At 42.2% G+C, this 25,000-nt stretch overlaps 2 protein-coding genes and 1 long non-coding RNA gene across 5 annotated transcripts in view; 2 read left to right on the top strand and 1 right to left on the bottom strand.

Moving 5' to 3' along the window:
• Positions 1 to 211: 211 nt before the first annotated feature.
• LOC121681829 (receptor for retinol uptake stra6-like) lies at positions 212 to 11,449 on the top strand. Its single transcript, XM_042061774.1, has 17 exons — positions 212 to 471; positions 2,092 to 2,158; positions 3,832 to 3,917; positions 4,302 to 4,441; positions 4,603 to 4,769; positions 5,577 to 5,696; positions 6,291 to 6,358; positions 6,492 to 6,571; positions 6,882 to 6,943; positions 7,607 to 7,769; positions 7,976 to 8,051; positions 8,230 to 8,363; positions 8,641 to 8,758; positions 9,083 to 9,184; positions 9,585 to 9,748; positions 9,905 to 10,042; positions 10,440 to 11,449. The coding sequence occupies exons 1-17, from the start codon at positions 383 to 385 to the stop codon at positions 10,706 to 10,708; spliced, it is 2,043 nt and encodes a 680-aa protein (XP_041917708.1). The 5' UTR covers positions 212 to 382; the 3' UTR covers positions 10,709 to 11,449.
• Positions 11,450 to 11,897: 448 nt separating this feature from the next.
• On the top strand, positions 11,898 to 24,249 carry LOC121681740 (sodium/potassium/calcium exchanger 1-like). 3 transcript variants are annotated; one of them, XM_042061658.1, is made up of 11 exons: positions 11,898 to 11,978; positions 12,623 to 13,720; positions 15,548 to 15,619; positions 15,923 to 16,028; positions 16,893 to 16,943; positions 17,388 to 17,438; positions 19,831 to 19,952; positions 20,851 to 21,090; positions 21,406 to 21,495; positions 21,944 to 22,110; positions 22,536 to 24,249. In XM_042061658.1, the coding sequence occupies exons 2-11, from the start codon at positions 12,800 to 12,802 to the stop codon at positions 22,783 to 22,785; spliced, it is 2,070 nt and encodes a 689-aa protein (XP_041917592.1). In that variant the 5' UTR covers positions 11,898 to 11,978; positions 12,623 to 12,799; the 3' UTR covers positions 22,786 to 24,249. The 3 variants fall into 3 exon arrangements, with proteins under 3 accessions (XP_041917592.1, XP_041917591.1, XP_041917593.1); XM_042061657.1 differs by lacking the exon at positions 11,898 to 11,978 and having other exon boundaries at positions 12,386 to 13,720; XM_042061659.1 differs by lacking the exons at positions 11,898 to 11,978; positions 16,893 to 16,943; positions 17,388 to 17,438 and having other exon boundaries at positions 12,386 to 13,720.
• Positions 24,250 to 24,400: 151 nt separating this feature from the next.
• The window catches only part of LOC121682337, a 1,919-nt gene continuing 1,319 nt past the window's right edge, over positions 24,401 to 25,000 (bottom strand). The window contains exons 1-2 of the long non-coding RNA XR_006022526.1: positions 24,650 to 25,000; positions 24,401 to 24,506 (exon numbers count right to left, since the gene is read on the bottom strand). The exon at positions 24,650 to 25,000 is cut by the window's right edge and continues 1,319 nt beyond it. This is a non-coding gene — a long non-coding RNA (uncharacterized LOC121682337). The remainder of the gene's footprint in view (positions 24,507 to 24,649) is intronic.

The following is a 25,000-nucleotide window of genomic DNA, read 5'->3' as shown; positions in this document are numbered from 1 at the left end:
TGCAGACCAGTCTCTGGCGGAGTTGTTAATCTGGCAGCGTTGTTAATCTGGCGGAGTTGCAATAAACTGAGACTTTTGTAAACAACTAACACCCACCCACACACAACACTCACACAAAAGCTTCTCTGCACATGCACTGCACACACATTCACATTTGAAAACATTTTACTTTCCTATCCCTCTCTCTCTCTCTCTGATTTGGCACACACACACACAAACACATACTCTCAAACACAGAAGGGTGGACCACCTATATGCTCAACCATTCTCTCTCACACACGGTCAGGCTAGGCAGTGCACTGCCACGGACAGAGGCATCTCCATCCTCTCCCCTCCTCTGACTGCTCAAGGCCTGCAGACCCACTGACGAAGAAGAGTCAGGATGAATGGCAGCGAGCCGGAACCCTATGACTACTATGACTACTCGGACTGGTACTCGGACAATTTAGAACCCACCAAGACACCCGTGGAGTAAGTACATATACACTTTACCTACATCTGAATGTATCATTGGTGTTGGAGTCAGGTTAACTCTCTAGATGAAACTATAGTCATTTGTAGAGCACCCTGTTTCTTTTGTAACTTACATTAGCATATGCAGGACATCTTCACATAAAAGAGGTGTGGAAATTATTCATGTAAGGTTCATTTGTTTAGTATCCAAAGTAAGTGTTTGATGTTGTTAAAATAAAAAAAAATATTTGTTAGATAAATATTTATTTGTCAGAACTGATGCTTAAACATAATTATTTGCAAATTTAACAACTATTTAGCGTATTTTGTCATTTGTATTTTGCAGGATTGGAAAAAAATCTAATGTAGTTTGTAACAAAATACTTTTAGGGATTGTATTTAGAGTATTAGAAATACATAAATCTGTCATATTTTTCTCCAATAAGGCAAATTTCATCACTCAGTTCAATATACTACCTATAACCATGACAATAGACCATGCTTATCATAGTCGCTCGATGGTCTTTTGGGCACCCACCGTCGACTTCAAGGCACCTATTCTTAACCCTTGAATAAATTTAGCGCCTTCTGGCAGCGCTGCCTTGAAGTCAATGGTGGGGGGCCAAAAGACCATAGATCGTCATAGTAGGGATCACCACAGGGAGAACATTAGGACATGGACCCCATGACCTTGAGTCCCTAATAGCTGATGCTCATTCTCACTACAGGACAGTATTAATAACCACGTAATGGATTTGACATGACGATTTATGTAAGAGAAGAGTGGAGCACCAAGTTAATTAATACCTTACATGATGTTACTCTGTTTGTCCCCCATGTTGCCAGTCATGTATGTAGGCAATATGCATGCATTTATAGCACAAAAAGGGAAATGCAGTTCAGTTTAAAAAAAGGCCGACCAATTTGCTGTACTCCTTTCATTGGTTATGGAAAATGATGGAGGATATAGTTTTCCTTGTTACAGTTTATTTCACTGTTGCAAAGCCTGCTTGTTGTCAGTTCAATCATCGTTTACATTGATATGAGGTGACATTTTTACTTTTTTTTTTACCAGATTTACTTCATAGGAGCGCCAATGTACAGAATTAATAGCCCCCTGCCAGCCAATAAGAAAATAGTATTTCTTGTCTCCATTACATTACATTACATTTGGCTGACACATTTTTAACCAAAGCGACTAACAACATGGTAGCAGTTTAAGTCTCATTGGGGATATGTTTTCAATAATATGCCTTGCAGTTTCTTTTAAAAGTTGGTGCATGATTATTGTGTGGGTATTTTTGTATTTTCAAATTACTAATTCTTGTATTTTAATGAAATACATTTTTACATCAGTATTTTGTATTTTATTGTGTTAAAGTTTATGAGGCAGTATTTGTAGTTTGTAATAAAATAGTTTTTGATGTATATGTGCCCACCAGACATAACATAAACCTTTAGATGACTTATTATGCCTATCAAATTGATCAATTGATGAGTGTCCATTCAATTCTGAACAAATTCGAGCTCTCTACACTTTAGACTCTCTGTTCTTGAAAAGCCTCTTTGTGTAAGAGCCTTGCAAAGAACCTTGCACAAATGCAGCTCAAACTCATCCAAATCTTGTGTCACCTCCAGAGTGGTTCCACCATGTGACCCAACAGCCGACGATCAGCTCTTCCACATATGCATCGCAGCCATATCAGTGAGTATAGCTATGGGCCACTTTAGTGCTTTATACACAAAGTAAAACAGCAACTTGCCAGATGAACCTCTTGTTAGATTTACCATCATGATACAGTGGCCTTCATTTACAGTGGCATTCATTTGTCTCTTATAAATTTGACTTCCTTAACAAAGACATCATGAACATTCTCAATCTGAAAGCAAGAAATGTATTAAGTTGCAGTCATCAGTGATGTAATAAAATAGCATAAGCTTGTTTCACATGAATATTCTATTTGCATAAAAAGTTAACACACTACACTTCAAATTCCTTGGCTGATTAGGCAGTATTACTGTATGCAGTCCAGTAAACACGTGAAGCAGTGAACTCAAATAACATTGTGTAACAACATGGAAAGGTTATTTATAGATACATGCATCCACTTAACATAACAAATACAGGCAATTTCACCCATTATAATCCAACCCTCTACAGAAACAAGTGTATGCTAATTGAATAATTTTCTGAGAAACACAATGTTGCTTTTCAGTATTGCTTGTAAGTATAGCTTGTTGTGAGAGCCCTGTGCTCTTTGAATTGTAGAGCATTCTAAACTTAAACTGACATTTGAGGACTAATGTTACACTTTCAAGGTCATAGGGTAACCTCCCCTGGCTCTGGGAATGCATCAATCATATATTCACTCATGAGACTGAGATTAAGGTCCTGGGAGATTGTGTTTCTATTAGCAGTCTACAGATTATTCACAAAGATCTCCAACCGGCTGAAGGTCCTTCAATTCACACTTTGTTTTGTGTAACTCTGTGTGCATAATGTGTCTAACATGTAAACATGTTTGTCTCCTTTCCCACTGTAAATTTGCCAGGGTTTCTGCTAGGTTTTTCCCTGTCAGCCCCCTGTCCAGGAAGAAATCATTTTAGCGGAATAATATACTTACCGGTACATGTGCTAATGAGTGAATTCAATAACTTCATATAGGCTGGTAAATAATGTAGTCTATAGCATGCCTCGGCTGACAAAAGACCTCATCAAAAAGACAACGTCCTCAAAACAGTTTAATAGTTGACAGACTGCTGGGGTGGACATTCAGTTTAGATTTTATTTTCATTAATTTATTCTGTTTGTGGCTTTGGAGGGTAAAGCTCAGACTGAAGCTTAACAGAGCTTGACGTAACTGAAATGCATCTTTTCCCCATGCTGTATAACAGGTCTAAGAAGCAGTCGGCTTTTTCCCATGCTGTATAATAGGTCTAAGAAGCAGTCGGCTTTTTCCCATGCTGTATAACAGGTCTAATAAGCAGTCGGCTTTTTCCCATGCTGTATAACAGGTCTAAGAAGCAGTCGGCTTTTTCCCATGCTGTATAATAGGTCTAAGAAGCAGTCGGCGTCTAAGAAGCAGTCTGCTTTTTTCCCATGCTGTATAATAGGTCTAAGAAGCAGTCGGCTTTTGTAATTAATCAATCAATCAATAAAGCCTTGGTTAAAACCTAAGTCTTGATTATGGATTATTTCTATGTTTTGTATGAATACTGTTACACTACTACAGACACATTTTCAATTAGTCAATTCTAATCAGTTTGACCAAGCATACAACTATAATTACTGGCTAACAGAAACCCTGGAATGTGTGTGCATTTTGTGTGCATGTCTATGTACAAATGAGCCTGCTCACGTGTGCACGTGTGTTATAGCTGGTTGTGATGCTGGTCTTAGCTGTGGCCACCCGCAGTAAGAGAATGTGCCAGAGCTTCCAGAGGGGATCTCCCAGCATCTTCAAGTAAGTGACTGCCAGAATTGCTCATGACTCAAGAATGGTGCTTTCCCTGGGATGTTACCAAGGCTCAGTGTCAACACATCTGGAGTCAGCAGCTATATATAGGCAATAAAGTATTTTGTGTGAGCTACTCTTTAAATACTTTATATGTCCTTGGTGATTTTATATGGTGCCATAATCAGATTAAATTTAAATTAGATTAGATCGGATTAAACTTCATTGCCGAATGCAGTGCATGTGTGCAATTCTTGCATTGTACTGTATAAGAAGTATGCCGTAAGAACATGCAGACTGTATAGCCATGTTCCTGATATGGGGCAATGAACAAACATATTGGCTGTGCCTGTGGCACATACTTATCCCACACTGTTCTTCAATTCCCTACAGTCCAGTAAACTTCCTGGACCACACACAAAACAGGGGCCTGGCCATTGCAGTCTTCACACTCCTCTTCTGCAAGCTGTGCGTGTTGGTCATTCATCCTGTCCCTCTGCCGCTCACCAAAGATGAAACACCTGCCCTCAAAGGTCAGAGAAAACAGACACATTTCATTCCATCAATGCTGATCTATACAAGAATTGAAATGGAACTAAAGAATAAACCAAAATGTAGTGTATCCAGTCATCTGTGTGTTGATTTATTTGCCTGTGGCTTCTCACTCTTCCTGTCTCTCCCATTTGTGCTCCAGAATTGTGGAAGATTCTGTCGATTTTCTACTTTCCACTTCTCTACTACCCACTGCTGGTGTGTGGGACCCTGCGCAGTAAGCTGGGCTATGTGCTGGGCAGCGTGCTCTCCTGGACACACTTGGCCATTCTCTGCTGGCAGAAGTCTGACTGCCCCAAGACCCCAGAGGTGAGACACAAGACACATCTCAACACATCTCATATGCTTATTTGGTGACTAGCCAGCTATAAGTCACAGAAAGGGCACATGTACTGTACTGTATCTTTATGATTCAAAGTAGGCCTATAAATCATTCGTCCATTAAGGTCTCCTTCAAGGTTGTCATATATTAAAGTAAAATTATTCAACAATGCAACACAGTTTTGAGGTGTATTTGAGGACTCAAGGTCTTTGGTATCATCTTTAGATTAGTTTAGATTGTATGGTTGTGTGAAGGACAGAAAAACACACCTGATTTTACCAGCCTATGTAGTTTTGTGGTTTTTGTCGAACCCATGCGAGTCATAGCAAAACGTTCCGTTAGCACAGTATTTCAATCAGTACCAATGGGGGTGTTTGCAAGACTTGTACATACTTTTCATGTAGGCAGCTTGCATGATTTAGAATAAGACATAATACTAGCCTAGAAATCTAGACGCACCCTAGCGGCAGCAAATTTTGCAGCCAGGGTAACACAATGCTGCTTCAAAGCCCTGATTTACTAAGTATCTCATTTTACATTTACATGTATTCATTTAGCAGCATTTTGTTATCATCTGCTACACAGATGATATGTGATAGGGTGTAGGTAATGGGGTGTATTCATTATGGTGTGTGCTTGGGATCTTCAACTGAAGGCCAAGTGGCCTTGCCCCCAGAATGGTGAAATTCCAAGCCTGGTTGCGGACGTTATATATTTTTTCACTGAAGCATTCAAATGTTCTCACTTTTTCTTAAACATTTGAATTCTCTTTCTCTTCCTTCGTTGCCCTACAGATGTATAAGTACTATGCTCTGCTGAACAGCCTTCCTCAGATGGTCTGTTTTGCCTTCCTTGGTCTTCAGTATCCTCTGCTTCTCCTAAAGGGATCAAAGAGTGACCCCAAATCCAGCGAGGTGTGTGATTGTGTGTGTATCTGATGCAAGAGTGTGTACATTCTTGTATATTCTTCATACACATATTGCCATTATTTTTCTAGTATTGCTCTTGTCATTTGATTTGATTTGACCATTTTGTTTTGTCAACTTCAAGGATCTTAACAATTGAACAGCAAATCTACATCTACTTTTGATTTGTTTGTGTGTTGAGTTTGTGCAGATCTTGTGCTAGATCAGCACAGCTACTGGTAGAATATGAACTCCCTTTAGCAAACATACCTCTACACTGCTTATAATAAGCAGCTTTACATAATTGGTTTAAGAGACGTCAGTGCTCGGACTAAGGGAAACTGCTGCTTTTCCCATCTGTTAGAAAAAAAATGCAACAACAATGTGGTGATTATGTTTCATGAAGGAGGGATGAATTATACTGTTACACAACCTGTGGGAGGACCTCAGTGATCCCGTCATTCTTTCACTGACCATTCTGCTCTCTCTCCCTCTCTCTTTCTTTCTCTCTCTCTGTCACTTTTTCCCTGTTTTGTGTTTTTGTCAATTATTTTTTAAATGATTTACTAACAACATATACCTTACTGCTTTATACCTTTTTAGGATTTAAACCATGACTATTACAAAGAATATGTCAAGTCCCTCCTTAAGAAACGTCCTGCCAAAACAAGGTGAAGAACATATCCATTTCATAAAACAAAAGCTAGGTTAGATAAACTAAAATATAAACATTATTACAAACTATTAAATTTAATAATTATTAAGTATACTGCATTTGAATCACACTGTTGTGTTTTGTTATAGCCCTGCAGGCAAAGACAAAGCCCCTCTGGCAGACAGGATCTCTGATACAATTAAGTCATACATATACACACCTGAGAAAGGTAAATGGAATACTGCCAGTATAGCAACCTATTATTTTAAGTTCAGATAAAATTACTGCACCTTATTTGTCAATAGATGTGGAAGAGAGCTGCAATCCTAAATGTATGACTTGAAATCAGCTTTGGACTTGAACCTTAGACACCCGAGCTTCACACTTTGCCAAGACAGCAGCAAACCTCAGATCTCAGAAGCCTTTATTTAGAAAAACAAAGGAAAGACTGCCCTCAGCCTGTAGCAGCATGAGGTGTTTGGATTGCTTATGTGCTGAATTGAGTAACCTGGCTCTATACCTGGGCTTGGTGTTTACAGCTTTCCGATTACCACTGAAGCTGGCTGTCTCTGGAGCTGTGTCCTTCATGGCAGTGTACCAGGTAATGCTTTCAACACCTTTCAGTTGCGATAGGAAATACTCTGTCATGCTGAACATAATACACTGCCAAACTTAGATAAGAGGTGCCACGCTACAGGTAAGTTGGAACATGACAAAACATTATCCGAACCTCACCGATGTAACATTTCAAGCTTTATGCTCCTCGCCAAGTTAATACAGAACAGTATGCCTATAAACTGGCACGTCTCACATGCATCAGCATGAGGGTCACAGATAACGTTCCCTGCGTCGCTGCATTTTGGGTGTCTATTTACTCCGTCTTTCTAAAGGGCATTGTTGATGATTACATCTTATCCATGTATTCACTGCATTACATTTAGCAGACACTTTTTGACCAAAGTGACTTACATATGTCAGCTATATTAGCAAGGGATTACATTGTCCCCGGAGCAACTTGGGGTTAAGTGCCTTGCTCAAGGGCACAACCGTGGAAGCCGGGATTTGAACCAACAACTTTCAGGCACGCTAACCCAGCTCCTTAACCACTACACTACCACCACCCATGTATTCATAACTTGTATGATCTCCATTTATCATCTCATATCAACAAGACCAACTATGCATCCATCCATCCATCCATAAAATACATAAATACGTACAGAATATAATCATCTATGTAATGTCTGCTTTGGTGTGTCTGTAGGTAATGCTGCTGCTCATTTGCTCTGTGATTCCAATCCTACACATTGTGCGAGCAGGCATTAATGAGGACATTGCTTTCCTTCTGCTGGGATTCAACATCATTCTGCATGAAGACCGTCAGGAAGTGGTCAAAATTGTCATCCACTACACCTGGTGTCTAGAAAGTATGTAACTCCATTTGTAATCTAACACATACTCACACAGTAAAATAAAATACTCTCACTCTCGTTCAAGAACATGAACAGACATACTGTAGAGAAGGCAGATTATAGTGACAACGCTATAGATTACAAGATTATAAATACACATATTACTGCTATGACTGGATATTGCATTTTGATACATTGTTTTGTGGTCTTTTGTGTTGCAGTTTGCTACATCTGTGCAGCAACGTTATCTGGTCTGGTGTCTCTTCTGATGCTTATGCGGTCCATGGTCTTACATAGGTAACCCACCTCTATCCTACAAACCAGTCTACAGTGAAGTTGTCTAAAGTGAATTTGTACATTTTAGTTACTTGACTTGTGTACTTGTAAGAAGTGAACTGAACTCCCACTACCCCCCATGCTAGCAGCTTCTAATACTAGCCAGACTACAAATGAAAGTTGAATGCTCTTCTTGTAGGGCCAACCTGAAAGAGCTGTACAAGGGGCACATCTACAATGAGTACAACCTCAGGAGGAAGAGTCGCGTCACTCACTTTGGCATTGTTAGCTGGATGGGCTTCACCGGCTCTCAGGCTGCGGTCATGTGTCTAGGTAAAGTATGGTTTATCAGTCTAGAATTGACTTGTCAGCAGGATATTAGTTTGGGCCAATAACTCTAGTCTCCAATTCCTACACTTCTTTGATGTACAGTACTTTCAGTGTCTATCTGCCTAACTATCCCCATTTTTGCAAAACGATGGCTAGCATCCTCTCTATTTGGTTACTTCTATCGTTTTTATCACTTCTGTTAACTAAACATTAAACAAGTCCAATAACTTTTCTCTCCCCTGTGAGTTTACTATTTTACCTGTCCTGTTTGGATTGACAGCCATGGCCATCCAGACGCTGATGTTCTTCCTTGGGTTCCTGGTTTTGGTCTTCCTGGTCATTATCCCTATCCTGTATGGGCAGAATCTCATGTTCTTCCAGATTCTTGGCATGCTTTGGTGAGTTCAACACAAACACAATAACGCATCATGATCAATGTGAATCGCTGTGCAATAGAGCAGACACACACACACACACACACACACACACAGACAGACAGACACACACACACACACACACACACACACAACCACACACATGCATGTGACTGAGTGGCTGTATGCACAATAGGCTCATATTGTACATCATTGTAAATTATACGTTCATTTAATTTCAATTTTAAAGTGACCTTAGACAGAAGCAATGTAGAGCTACAAGTGTAATAAATCCTGTTGGCCATTACAAACGGCACTAAGAAGAGGCCTGTTATGTTCACCTGACAGGCCACTGTGGTTGATGCTGTTCCTAATCGTGGCTGTCCAGCATGTCACTGCCCAGCTCGCCTTTGTCAAAAAGGATGCAGGAACCAGGAATCTGGAAAACAGGTATAGTGACTCACCACAGAAGAGCATACGCATACACATACACTCATGTACTGCTGCCACGTTAATGTATTAGTCAGAACAGAGGACCTTTCACTTATCATTGCTGCACTGTTTTACATTTCAGTCAGACACACAATGTAATATACTTTACTATATTCATTACAAGTCTCATGTACCAAGAGCCTCAGCAATTGTTGTTACTGAATCACTTCTATCTCATTTCTTTAATTATTTTCTTTTTTTTCTTTTCTGCTGGAACATTAGCTGTCCATTAGCTGACCATCTGAAACATTACATTTTCTGAAACTGACTGTTCTACTATTTAAAATATTCGAATGTATCTTATGACATGATAGAAGAAACAGTACAGACATCCCTCTAACCCAGTGTTCAATACCAGGGGGGGGCTGTTCCTGCTCTCCTACCTCCTTTTCCTGCTCAACATTGTGGTGGGAGTGGTGATTGGAATCCTGAGGATGGTTGTCACTGCACTGTATAACATCATCCACATGGGCCGTCTGGACATTAGTCTACTTAACCGTGGATCCGAGCAATTTGATCCAGGTCTGTGTGACGTGAATGAAATACTGCTTAGTGTTTTCAGAATTAAGCTTTACTCACAAGCCACAAATATAAGATTAACAGCTACTGTACCTCAAGAGTATTGATGGTGGTGGCATCATGTACTCTACTTACTCCCTGTGCTCCCTTTGTGCTCAGGTTACCGGTGTTACACCCACTACCTGAAGGTGGAGGTGGGCCAGTCCCATCCAGTGATGAAAGCCTTTTGTGGGCTGCTGCTGCACTCTGCTGGTCAGGAGGGCAGTGCCGGACAAAGGATCCGAGATGCAGAAGAAGGTACTGTAGGGGCATGCTCGCACACACATTCACACAAACATGGACATTTGTGCGCTCACACACATTCACATTCACACACACACACACGCGCACACACATACACACACACACACACACCACTCATACACACATCATTCACACACACACACACACACACACACACACACACACGTGCACACATGCCACTGACAGACAAATACAAATTGGGTTGGGGTAAATTAAGTATTCCAAATATTATAAAGATAAAGTCAGCAAATTAAGCCGCCATTACTTTATTTACTTATTACTTTTTTATCAAACCACATGTGTGTGCACTGTGTGCACAAATGTGTGCACTGTGCCGTTTACTAGCATTGAGGCTCACTCTAGTGCCTGGTCTCTCCAACTTTCTCATCAGCGTGCTCCATGCAGTCGGGTATCCCCCTGGCACAACAGGAGAAGCGGCAGAGCAAAGCCTCCAATGCCCGCAGGGCTCGCTTCCGCTGGCAGCTGCTGCTCACCCTGGTCAACAACTCCTCCCTGCTGGGCTCCCGCAAACACTTCCAGCTCCCGGCCTCCGACAGCACCATCAACGGCACCCTCAACCGCAGCTCTAAAGAAGGCAGCAAGAAGGAGACTGACATGGCTGCCGCCACTGCCACTGCTGACAGCCCAGCGACGAATTGAACACCTCACATGTAACCCTAATGCATGCTGGTTTCCCAGATCAGGATTTCAGACAGGTTTCAAGCATGGTTGTCTGAATAGTGGAGAGTAAGTCCAGTGTGAGGATCAATCCTATTATGGAAAGCCAGCCTTACAAATAAGTCCTGACATGGCAGGACATATAGATGCTGTTCTAATGATTCTGCGATGGTTGTTTCGGTGTATGAGAAGGCTTGTGGGATATCTATGCATCACTCATTTCTGTATTATTGTAGCCTACAATATGGCCAAAACATCCTCTGTTGTTTTTATTTTGTATTTTTTACAGAGGGGTTACATCAGGTAGAATAAACAGGATCAGGTTATTGTGATGAATAAAGGAGATATGACCACATTTTACAGCACTGCAAAAACTGCACTAGGTACACTTAACATTTTTATTTCCTGTGAGGAGCAGAAATGTTTATGATGCGCTAAGACTTGTACATGTTTGATAAAAAAAAAGTGCGCTGTCCTGTTGGTACGAATGTGCTGAATTTGTTTAAGTTGTGTCATGTCCATGTTTTCTAAAAGAATAGCTTTCTTGAGCTGTTTTAGCTTTTTTCATATGCTCTTATCTGTCTCACCGATTATGCCTTGATGTATCAATCTGCTGTTTCGGTCTAAGAATAACGACAAACTATTTTGCCATTACAACACATAAAATAAACTGTAACTGTGGTTTAAACTTGGGTTTCTAAACGAAATCATATAGCCTATGTGTTAAATATGCACAATAAAATACTGAACCTCTCCACACAGAGACTATTTGTTTTTAAAACACTGATCAGATTTCGATTGGTTGGCAGTGAGTGTTGGATATAAGTGTGATTGATTAAACAAAACGTACCTTTTTAAGGCTTGGGAGCTAGTGGTGGCTGGGCTCTTTAATGTATAATTGATGATTCATTCATGATGTTTTATTTGTTAGGCTTTTGTAAGCTACACTACATGATCTGAATGGCGGGAACCACGAGAGGGAGTGCGAGTCCTCGTGCGTATTGGAGCTACAGTATGCGCAGGTGCTCCGTCTAGTGTCAATGATCACTTGTTTGTCATCCAGTTTATTGAAGTTGACATGACATTTAAATAAGTATTTCGGCACATGTCCCATTTCTCTTAAACTTGTAAGCAGGCTGATTGTTGTTTTTTTTATGGTGAATTACCTCTTGCAAGCTAGATTAGCCTTTGTCTTTCGTGATAAACGCATCGCTAGGGATGAGTAATGTGTGTGATATATGCGCGCATACAGGTAAGCCTCTTAAAAATGTAATGGTTATTATAAGCACCAGTTAGATTACTTGCCAAGCAAATGAAGTCGTGGAGCATACAAACGGTAATAATGATCAGTTTTCAGCACTAGCACGGGCTGTTGTCCTGAATCTATGCGAAGTAACAATAAACGGTTGCTGCATATCTATCTCTTCAATTCCAGTAAAGGTCAAAAGATAAACATGTTGAGAGGGTATGCGCAGTCAGAATATGTGACTGGAACGGACTATTTTCAAATTATCACGTCTTTTAAAATATTGTTTTGATAGTTCACATATGAAGGTATGTGGCAATGACCTGAGGCAGACCTGATAATCTGTACCTTGGCATTAATCGAGTCAGGAGGGATAATTGATAAGCCTCTGCATTTCATTTCCGACTCGAGGCGCATATTGTTCGACAGTGTACTGTCATATTTACCGAAGAAGTCGTCGTGACTACATAGACATCCGAGAGGCAAAGTAATTGCAACGAGTAGTCATAGCAACAGGTGCTTGCGTCAAGTCTCTTTCGACATTGAGGGACAATGCAGCTGTGTGCGTGTGCATATGAGAGGACGATACTCTGTGCCTAACAATGAATTGTCCTCCTCCATACAAGTTTTCACTGCTGCGTGTTCAACAGGTTGGTCTCGAGGAGAAGGATGAGTAGAGGATGCGTCAAAAGTCGGAGCTTGCTCGCGCCACCGGTCGCGTGCCATAGGGACCGAGTGTGCTTCTGTCATTTGTCATCTGCATTGTTCCAGGATATTGTATCTGACAGCCTTGAATCAACCATCTGACAACTGAAGAGAACAGGAAAATGTACACAAAGCCAAGAAACAGACTAAAGTGGGGGAGGGCCGCTTGTCTTCTGTCTGGTCTTCTGATGTGTTGTGTGTACCAGCTCTCCCCGTGGCACCTGGAAAAAGAAACGGCAGATGGAGAGGAGCGTTTCCTCTCCCGGGAGATGCGGCGATCCAATCCCAGGAGGATAGATGCGCCACCCCCGCTGTCCACCAACAGGACCATGGACATCACCAGGCAGTGCATCTACGTGGAGCCCCTGCCCATGCCACCTACCACACCCACTCCCACCGTAACCACCACCCCTGCCCCCACCACACCTTTGGCTCCGCCAGGGGATGCCCCACACGTGAAGGGCGAGTACCCCGAGGACCTGTTCACAGTGGAAGACAGGCGAAGGGGCTGGGTGATCCTCCACATACTGGGCATGAGCTACATGTTTGTGGCGCTGGCCATCGTGTGCGATGAGTTCTTTGTGCCAGCATTGGGCGTCATTACCGACCGGCTCGCGATCTCGGACGACGTCGCCGGCGCCACCTTCATGGCTGCGGGCGGCTCAGCACCAGAGCTCTTCACCTCGCTCATCGGCGTCTTCATCTCGCACAGCAACGTGGGCATCGGCACCATCGTGGGCTCGGCCGTCTTCAACATCCTCTTCGTGATCGGCATGTGCGCGCTGTTCTCGCGCACCCTGCTGCACCTCACCTGGTGGCCGCTCTTCCGGGACGTGTCCTTCTATATCCTCAGCCTGCTGCTGCTCATCGTCTTCTTCCTGGACAGTACGATCCACTGGTGGGAGAGCGTCCTGCTGCTGCTAGCCTATGTGGGGTATGTGACGTTCATGAAGCACAATGCGGAGCTGGAGCTGATGTTCATGGAGCAGCTCAGGAAGCACCAGAGCATCGTCACCGCCATGGGCATGGAGGAGCCAGAGAAGGTAAGCCTCCCTGTCCCCCCATCTGGCCTTATCACTTACTGTACACACACACACACACACACACACACACATACACACACCCCACACACACACACACACACACACACACACACACACACACACACACACACACACACACACACCCCACACACACACACACACTCAAATAGTCACTCTTCAGCCACACACACACAGCCAGATGCATACACACACACACACACACACACACACACATACACACACACACACATACACATAGTCACTCTCCAGCCACACACACACAGCCAGATGCACACACACACACACACACACACACACACACACACACACACACACACACACACACACACACACACACACACACACACACACACACACACACACACACACACACACACACACACACACACACAGGTTAGCACTCTGGACTTGTAACCGGAGGGTTGCCGGTTCGAGCCCCGACCAGTGGGCCACGGCTGAAGTGCCCTTGAGCAAGGCACCTAACCCCTCACTGCTCCCCGAGCGCCGCCATTGTAGCAGGCAGCTCACTGTGCCGGGATTAGTGTGTGCTTCACCTCACTGTGTGTTCACTGTGTGCTGTTTGTGTTTCACTAATTCATCAATTGGGTTAAATGCAGAGACCAAATTTCCCTCACGGGATCAAAAAAGTATATATACTATACTTATACTTACTTATACATACACACACACACACACACACACACATACACACACCCCACACACACACACACACACACACTCAAATAGTCACTCTCCAGCCACACACACACAGCCAGATGCACACACACACACACACACACACACACATACACACACACACACACACACACACACACACACACACATACATACACACACCCCACACACACAGCCAAATTGTACACTCAAATAGTCACTCTCCAGCCACACACACACACACACATTGCTATGTATGAGAATACATAAAAAGATTGGAAGTCTTTTAGGATTTCCTTCACTGACCATGCTGGCTCTGCAGGGAGAGAAAGTGAGTCAGACCTAAATTGGTTGTGAAAAGCCTTATAAGGTGATATGTGATGCTGAACAGAGATTCTGAGTTTTCTCAATGCTGGGTCTGCTCTCCTTTCATTTGGAGACATCAGAAACATCAGAGTATGTGTCAGTGTTTCCCATACATTGACTTATTTGTGGCGGCCCACCACAATATCAATACTGACCACCACACAATGATTTTTCCAGGTTTTACTAAATTGTGCTTAAATCTGGTTAGCATCATAACCACGCTGCGCTAATTTGTTAAAAACTGTTGCATTCAAGTTAATTCTGCAAACCTACCACCACAAATAGAATTAAATTCTGTGGGAAACACTGTGCGTGAACACGTTTAGTCACATTCAAAATGATTCCTCTGCGTGCGTATTTATCACGCCACTTGACCTGGTCAGGCAGGAGGGGGAGGGGAGCGGAGGAGTCCTTTGATGTTGACAAGAGGAACAGGCCGCAGGTGTAAAGACTGATGCGCTACTATTAATGTGAAGTGGAAGTGTAGTAGAATATTTATTGTGTGCGAATGCTCTTGAAACCAATTGTTCAACATCATTTGAGGAGAGTTGTAACTTTTTTTTATAGCCAATACCATGAATGTAAAAAAAAAATGTGCTGTGCATGTTTATGTTTTTGTATGTTTTTTGACCATGAGAGTTTGTTGTTGTTATTCTGTCACACAATAGCAGTATACAGGACCACTTTGAACGCTATCCCATTGTGTAAGTACATTAGAGACCCTGACTACTACACTAGTTGTCTTCATGTATTTTTATCAAACAGCAGGAGAGTGAGCCTCCAGTCGAAGAGGTCAAAACTCCCGAGCCACCCCAAAGAGAGAGCCTCACTCTGAAGGTAAAGGATTTGCCTGTGTGCTATATGTGAATAAGTACACAGTGAAAAATTAAATGGAATCATATATTACATATTAGTATTATATGGCATACTGTATACATTGCAGACTAAGTGGCTGTTTGTGATTAGTTTACTTTTAAACTAAATAAGTAACTTTCCAGCAGGTCTTAAATGTTCCGTAGAGAAGGGACTGTTATATATCCTCATTTTCACAGCATGCATCCAAAACTTGAATTTGATGTAATTTCTTCCTCTCTGTCTTTCTCTATTCATCTGTTTCTCTTTTCTCATCCCTCCACCCAGGTGAAGCCAGCTTTGCAGCGTGGGGGAAGTACTGCATCACTGCATAACAGCACTATGCGAAACACCATATACCAGTTGATGATACACACCCTACATCCTCTGGAAGGTATACACACGGGCTGTTTGCATAATAACAGACACATCCATACATTTCCACGATCTTGAAGTGTTGACTCAGACGCACTATTTTGTAGTTCCTTTCAGTCCGTATTGTATTTTGTTTATTGAGAACTTGAAGTGTTATCTCATTTGGTGGGGCAAAGAGCAGACTGGTACGGTGTTGTTACCCCAGAGTGGTGGACACTCATAGAGGCAGGAAAAGGCTGTCTATGATGGTGGCCCAGAGGAGGAGCGGTGATGTACAATCTACCCCAGTCTCTTGCACTATGAGCTACTGAGAGCAATCCAGATTATAGGCTTGTATGACGTGTAAAGACCCAAGTGTGTCAATGTGTCTGTCCATCTCTATGGAGTTTTTTCTTGTGTATGTGTGTGTCTGTGTGTATTTCAGTGTACTGTATGCATGGTTGCATGTGGTTACAGTTTCTTTTTTGGCACGACACCCTGTGACACAGTTCTGTCTTATTTGACCTTTTGTGTCCTTGAGGGTTGGTCCCTTCAACTGGTTAGTGTGTCTGAGGCTTAATCAGCTTTTAATAGAGCTGATAAACTCTGGCTGAGAGCCAGCCACCCACCATAGCACAATCTCGTTATCTAATGCCCTATCATAAACACACTGTGTCTGTATTTCTGTTTTTAAAGGCCTCTAACTCTCTTAATCATACACATACACATGCACACACGCATACACACACGCATACACATACACATACACATACACATACACATACACATACACAGAATGATAAGAACCCATAACCTTAAATTATGATTATTTTTTTTTTATTCTAAGTGTATTATAAGTGTAAGTGTAAATGCCCAGACATTTACAGAGCATCTCTCTCCTCAGAGGCCATGTTTGGCCGTGAGTTAAGAGTTCCCTCCAGAAAAGACAGGAGAGGTAAGGAAGACTCCGTTCAGGAACTCAAGATTCATCAGCCATTCAGAATCTCCCAGGTTATAATCGCATGCTGATGAATGTCATTTAAATGAATGTCTTAAATAGTCAATAATCATCCAGGTAGTAGCACTCATGTTGTCTAGATTCCATGTTATATAAACTACAGTTGCTGCTGTAACTGCAGTCAGCTCTGACCCAGGTTATCACTGATGCTGGGTTTGCACTTGGTCATTGCATGGCATGCATGCGTTGGCTTTCCATATTCCGCCTCCCTGCATGCTGTGAATACACATGCATGCTACACACTTCATTTTCATGCTCCACCTGCCCAGTCTCTCTGTTGCTTTCCAAGCGGAACTCTTTTTTATTCGTCGGAGCAATTTTTTGATCGATTATTTTTATGTGAAATGGGGGAATACAATCTATCAATCTAATTTCTCTTAGTGATGGCGATTAATGGGGAAGTTAGGCCAACAAGTTCAACCAAGGTCAAAGGTAAGGGGAAGCTGAGTGAGTGTATGAAGGTGTGTCATCATGTGATCATGGGGATTGTGTGTGTTGAGTGACACCAGGTCACATGTGCATAATAGATGTGTGTTTTTTATAGTTTTGAACACTTGTGACATCTGTGGGCGGTGTACATGTAGGTATTTTAAGCTGGTAATGACTTTTTTTTATCAGAGGGTGTTAGTGATTTTATTCAATTATTGGGGTTCATCATCCATTAGACAACCAGGGCTTAAAAGCCTGAAAAAACAGGTAAAAGTGGCTTTTATCCTTCTCATTTTATCGTTTTATTCTGTACATTAGACAGTTGGACCATTAGTCTGAATATAACTGCACTGACAGCCTGTGTTTATACAGTTATGCAGCACATGCCACTATTTGGAAAAGTGTCTGTGAGACCATTCTGAAGGGGAAGCTCAGTAACAGTAAAACCATTAAAAATTCCGACCATTTGTGAACGCTGACAATGTGATTTCAACTCGAGGGGGCACTTCCTGCCATGCCATGATAGCCTTTAAAGTTGGTAGCCCTCATCTTATGCAGATTACGAAGAGCAGAAGGAGACTTCAGGACTTCAGGAAACAGCTGCAGAGCGTAATGATGGGACTACAAAATGAACCCTCTTATGGGAGAAGTGATTGATGCAATTTGCATGGATAGGCAAGCCACATGAGACCAAGTATTGACAAATGGCTGTGGTACCGCATAAATATATACAATATACAAAATCTCAGGGCATCATAACAACATGAAGCAGAGTATGTTATCCATGTACAATGTGTATTATTAATATACCATGTGTCTCAAGTATTGCTGATTTTATACTGTAACATAATTGCTAACAATACACAACAGGATTTGCTTTTTTGGTTACCAAAACTGGTTAAGAAAAATCCTATCTGAAATGTTCTCTGTACTGTCCTGTAATACCTAGTGTAGTAGAAACTGATGTTACATTTAAGTTATATGTCAGCCAGTTTTGATAAGCAAATACTAGTTATATTTCAACATTATATTTGATATTTCTTAATACCAAGCTATTTCCACCACCATTTTATCACCACCTTTTGGTTGTTAATCTGTAAATGTGCATATTCTCAGGTAAACACAAGATGGCTAATCTTCAGGAGTGAAGGATCTTTTTTTAATATCTATCTATCTATCTATCTATCTATCTATCTATCTAATATAAGAATTTTCTTCTTTCAGCCACCCGTTTGTTGCAAATCGTTGAATTAAAGGGCTTGGTTTCCTCCCTGATATTTACATTCTAAGACACGGCTGTGTGCTAGGAATTGATGAGCAGAAATCCGTGACTTTTTGCTGTTTGCGTGGCGTGTGTGTGTGTCGGTGCATGTGTGTGTTGCCCCTGTAATCACAGGGCTATTCTGGTGTGGGGGGCAGGGGCACTACACATGCTAATTTGGCTGTGGAGTGGCAAACGGGAAATTGCCTCAGGGTGAAGGGTTCTCTGCGCACGTCCCGAGTGTCTGGCAGACTGAGAGTAGCTCATCAGCTTTGTGATTAGCATGAACACACACACACACACACACACATACACATACACACAACACACACACACACACACACAGAGAGAAATACACATTATCTGTGACATACAAACACACATAGATGCACTCTCTCTCTCTTCATTTTATATGAAGAGAAAGAGAGAGTGACGGTTTTGTTCCACAGGAGAAAACAGCCATAATACCACTCTAATCAGTAGACTACAGGCTTAGAGGGCAAGTAGAGGCAATCAGTGTCAGGAATGTGCGTCAGGATTGAATAGCTATGTCAACAATTATCAACACAAGCTGGACATGTGCGTAAATCAATCACTTCACAATCAGAAGCAGTTAATGTGTAGAAACCTAAATCAATGTCAGACTGCTGGTTGTCAATGCACTGTTATATCTTTTTTTTTTTTTTTTTTGGCCCACCACCACCCCCCCTCTTCGGAGGACAACTTCATTTTTATTTAAGTAACATATTTTTCAAGTGCAAATACAATTGTCCTACCTCAACCATTTATGTATATGACCCCGGAATCCGTGTCATATAGCACCACGTGAATTGAAACATAAAACACATGAAACGCAATAAGGTGACGTAGACAAGTGAGACGGATAGACAGACAGATAGACAGACAAACATACAGACAGACAGACACGCAGACAGACAGTGGGACAGGACGATGACGTGGGTTTTTTCCTTTCTATTGTTAGTATTTCTGAAGGACCTGACAGTTTTCTGTCAATCTTTTACAAAACGCAGATAGAATACCAAGTGAAAATAGCTTATAAAGTGTTGAAGGGATGTCCCATTTGTCCCTGTGAGCTGATTAGATACACAATGAATGTATGTTTTGTTTGCCCAGGTGGCCAAAAGACCCAGCAGGGCTCTGTCACCGTGCAGGTGACACCACCACCTGAGCCATCCACCTCCCAACCACCCAAACAGGAGGGCACGAAAGAGGGAACAGGAGCAGAGAAAGAGAAGGTAACACCTTCACACATGCACGTGCACACACACACACACACACAAAACACACGCACACACACAAAACACACGCACACATACAAAACACACACACACACACACACACACACACACAAAACACACACACACAAAACACACGCACACAAAACACACGCACACACACAAAACACACACACACACACACGCACACACACAAAACACACGCACACATACAAAACACACACACACACACACAAAACACACACACACAAAACACACGCACACACACAAAACACACGCACACATACAAAACACACACACACACACACACACACACACAAACACACGCACACACACAAAACACACACACACACACACCTATACCATTTTTGGGTGGGGCTTTTTTGTCTTCATTCGGATAGGACAGCAGAGATGGACAGGAAATGAGGTCAATTCAAAAGAGAGAGAAAGAGAGAGTGGAATCAGGAAATGTGGGTCAGAATCAAACTAGGGGCCTGTCAGTGGTTGGGATGATACTGCTTGCCCCACATCTCCTGTGTGGTTTCGTTTTTAAAAAGATATGTGTTAAATACCAAGTTCTACAGTCTACGCCTTCATAATTATATGTTCAAACTTCCATCATTTTTTAGAATGTTTATAAATTCTGTCTTGAATACGGCATGCTTCATCAATGTAATTTTAAACTACATCTTCAACTAAGTTTACCTCTTCTAAATCTAACTCAATACATTTGAATAGGCTACCGATAATGCAGTCTCTTTCCACCCCACTATTACTGTTATATGTTTCTGTGCCAGTGGCTGCCCTGCCCAGTAACTTCCATCAAACCTAACATCTACGGAATAATAAATACATTTTTCATTAACTAGTACCTGAATGAATATGTTATCTCACTTAGGAGGCTGAGGATGGTGGTTCAGAAGACAGTGAAGACGACAGTGATGATGATGAGGATGACAGTGATGATGATGATGACGATGACGATGATGACGATGAGGAGAATGAGGATGATGAAGAAGAGAAAGATGAACCCCTCTCGTTAGACTGGCCTGATACGGAGCGTAAGCAGGCCACCTATCTCTTCCTGCTGCCCATAGTCTTTCCCTTGTGGCTGACAATACCTGACGTACGCCGACCGGTAAGGGACCCATCAATTGATCTACACCCATACACTAAAGCATGAATAAAATACACACACTGCATACACACACACACACACACACACACATGCACGCACACCTTGTTTCCCTCGTTCTCAAGAAAGCTCTCTAGTTCTCTCTAGGACACACACACACACACACACACACACACACCCATACATACACACACACACACACACACACACACACTAGGCAGTAGGCACATTTATCCTTCTGACATGTCAGTTTCTATTACAGTATACAAACTATATCAGTAACTTCTTTCCCTCTGCCGCTGTATGCTTATACTGTAGGCGTCAAGGAAATACTTTGTTGGGACGTTTGTGGGCTCCATCATGTGGATTGGTGCATTTTCTTACCTCATGGTGTGGTGGGCTCATCAGGTCAGTGTACCGTTCAACTGCACATCTTCATTATGCACCAATAGGCTGACACCCCCCCCCCCCCCCCCCATTTATGCACCAATAGGCTGACACCCCCCCCCCATTAATGCACCAATAGGCTGACACCCACCCCCCCCCCCCCATTAATGCACCAATACCCATTAATGCACCAATAGGCTGACACCCCCCCCCCCCCCCCCCCCCCCATTAATGCACCAATAGGCTGACACCCCCCCCATTTATGCACCAATAGGCTGACACCAGACATCATTTCACTGCATTTCTTACTTCCAGTAACTATATGCATGTGACAATAAACTTCCTTGTATCCTTGTATCATTAAACCACAAATAAAATGTACATAGTGAATGCATGTGTGTTAGTACTCATGCTTGTTTTTGTTTATCTATTTGTTTATGTGAGTCTGTGTGTGTGCGCCGGCTTGTAGGTGGGTGAGACCATTGGCATCTCGGAAGAGATTATGGGACTGACCATCCTGGCAGCGGGCACCTCCATCCCTGACCTCATCACCAGTGTGATTGTGGCACGCAAGGGCCTGGGGGACATGGCTGTGTCCAGCTCTGTGGGCTCCAACATATTTGATATCACAGTGGGGTAAGAAAAACACTCATGCACGCATACACACATACATACACACACGCGCACACACACACACGCGCACACACACACACGCACACACACACACACACACACTCTCATTAGAGGTCAATTCAAATTTTGTGAACAGAGGAAAATGCTCAAGGCGAATAGTTGAATTTGAATTGATTTGTGTAAGCATTCAGTGTTTTTCAATTTCAACTGTAACTCTTTGTCCAGCGTTCATGTTTGCTCCAGGGAATAGAATGTTTGCGGCAAACTCTAGGGAGACTATTTGAAAACGTTTGAGAATGCTTACCTTTGCAAATTTGAATGCACCTCAGGTGCAACCAGATCCAGACATTTTTATGGCTCATGTCAGCTCAAGTTATTAATATTAGACGACTAATAATACGGAGGCGTGTTGTGTTGTGCCCATACAGGTTGCCCGTGCCGTGGTTGCTGTACTCACTGTCTCACGGTGGCAAGGCGGTACCTGTCAGCAGCAATGGCCTCTTCTGCGCCATCGTGCTTCTCTTCCTCATGCTGCTCTTGGTCATCATCTCCATCACGGCGTGCCGCTGGAAGATGAGCCAGCGCCTGGGCTTGAGCATGTTCGTGCTCTACTTCCTCTTCCTGGTCCTGAGTGTTCTCCTCGAGAAGCGCGTCATCCTCTGTCCTGTCTCCATCTGACTGGTCTGACCGCACCAGGCGTCTGTCCACAACATATGCTATTGGAATGGTGGGACGAAACGTCTTATTGGGCAGCCATCACAAGAACAGGACAGTGGCACTTACGTACTGAATCAGCAGTCAATAAAGCCATAAAGGAGTGTAAAATTGTGAGAGCAATAGCTGCATCTGAATCAATGAAGTAATGTGTGATTACTTTTTTTTGGCCTCAGCACAGCATACGAGCTTACTGAGCATGCTGAACTGTGACTTACTACTCCAAACAAGTTCAACGTTTCTATACAGAGGTCCAATTAAAGGTGGTTTGGAGCTCAGAACTTTTTGCCTAGGGCTGGACAAAAGTGTCAGAGAATAGTTAACTCGCACCGCACACACACACACATACTATCTAGACATGACCGAATCCAACAGAAACTCACAAACATGCAAGTACTGTATAGGAAATCAGGATTGGGCATGGTTGTCTACTTTCTCTTCAATGTTACTTTCACCACTTGTCAAAAACACATTGTCCACAGCTAATGCTCTGTGTATGGAAACAGCCATGGGGGCACACTCTTGGGGCAGTGCATTAACTCTTGTGAAGTTTATTAAGATCATCCAGAGACTTACTGTATGTGTCCACTATAAGAGTGCCTTCCATCATCACACTGTGCTTCTGCAACACAGTTTCACTCACAAGAATCAGACTCTGTTAGATTCAGTGAATACAGGGTTATGGAGTCCCATTTATAGATATTGTTGTGTTTGAAGCATTCCATCCCATTTGGTGGTCTAAGGAAGCTGTTGTATGTTTAGTAACTGCAAGCAGACAAATTACATTTTATGTATGAAATATTTATATTCAATGAGTACAGATTTGAAGACTAGTCCTTTGGACAAGAACTAAAAGACTACTTCTGCATATACTAATCTGAGTGTTGTATAGGTTGTTGTGAATGTTGTGTGTGCTCCATAAATACCCAGTGTTGAAATCTGAGAATAGAAACGTATACAGTTCCATGAATGGCCTAAAGGTTCTTCCGGGCACTAGAACACACAGTTTCTCTGCCATGTTTGTACCCATGACCTGGTACCAAACAGTGATCTCAAAAAAGAAAAACAGAAACTGTGAAAATGAAAAGGGAAAGTGTGGCCTCTTCACAAACACTTAAGGGCTTTTTTAATTTCATCTCTGATTAGTGTCAGTGGTCTCTCTACTGATAATCCTGCTCTCCTTTGCCAAACAACAAGTGTATTAGGCATTTTCAGAGCTCTCGATATAAAGCTATCACTCACCGAATGTAAGCCATCACCATGACTGTCACCTGCAGAATGTTTTCAAATCAATTTTTTTTCTCGGATTAGAAATTGATTATTGGTGAAGTTCAGAGAAAATGTGTTTGAGTATTATGACACATTTTGAGGGAAAGATGACTATAGCTTGATGGTATCTTAGAATAATACACACTGTCCTTAACAAATAAACAGTTTGTATGTTGTTTTGTTATTGGGAGAAGGAATCTAATTAAAACAACCCTAAAATTATAACTGATAATTTGGTGTTTTTGAAATGCAACTACAATCTCCTTGCACAAGATCAAACGACACATAAACAAGACCACAACCACAACGCTGTGCTCAGAAAAAGCTGATTTATTTACATCAAAGGAGCATATGGATCCAGCTCACACCACATGACCCTAGTTTAGATCCAGAGATCCAACTGCTTGTTTACAGCACTGTAAACAGATTAAAGGCTTTATAAAAGATCATCTCTACAAAGCATAGATTAAAATATACATAGACCTAAGCAAATTAAAACGTTTCCATTTTTTCTGAAACATGAGAAATACATATGTAGTAACAGCAATTGAGAACTAACCTGGTTGACAGGAATTTTCACAATTTCAGTTCTTCCTTTTGTACATCTACATTTGAGAACTTCAAGTTTTGTATCGATACCGATTGCCACCTCAGCATCTGATTCTCACACTTGTGCAACAGTATGACACCTTCCCACCAGCGGCGACGTCTACTGCGTCAATCAGTGATGTGGCCGGCTGTCATTGGACGCCTCCCGGGAGAGGACCACCTCCAGTGGCCATGACGTCATACCAACAAGTAGTGACCCTTGCTGTCACCAAGATCAGAAGATGTCCTTTAAGGGCAGTTGAAATGGAGGGAAAGTGTGGATTTTCTCACACCAATCACAGAAAATCACAAAGCTGACTCA

Source organism: Alosa sapidissima, chromosome 14, assembly GCF_018492685.1.
Source record: "Alosa sapidissima isolate fAloSap1 chromosome 14, fAloSap1.pri, whole genome shotgun sequence".
Lineage (NCBI taxonomy): Eukaryota > Metazoa > Chordata > Actinopteri > Clupeiformes > Clupeidae > Alosa > Alosa sapidissima.
The sequence above is the reverse complement of the archived record's forward strand: the minus strand, read 5'-3'. Positions and strand labels throughout refer to the sequence as shown.

Coding starts and splice junctions, on each gene's coding strand:
- LOC121681829 (XM_042061774.1), top strand. CDS start 383: ATGAATGGCAGCGAGCCGGAACCCTATGACTACTATGACTACTCGGAC. Junction 472..2,091: donor CCCACCAAGACACCCGTGGA/GTAAGTACATAT, acceptor TGTCACCTCCAG/AGTGGTTCCACCATGTGACC. Junction 6,572..6,881: donor CATATACACACCTGAGAAAG/GTAAATGGAATA, acceptor TGGTGTTTACAG/CTTTCCGATTACCACTGAAG.
- LOC121681740 (XM_042061658.1), top strand. CDS start 12,800: ATGTACACAAAGCCAAGAAACAGACTAAAGTGGGGGAGGGCCGCTTGT. Junction 15,620..15,922: donor GAGAGAGCCTCACTCTGAAG/GTAAAGGATTTG, acceptor CCCTCCACCCAG/GTGAAGCCAGCTTTGCAGCG. Junction 21,496..21,943: donor TGGTGTGGTGGGCTCATCAG/GTCAGTGTACCG, acceptor GCCGGCTTGTAG/GTGGGTGAGACCATTGGCAT.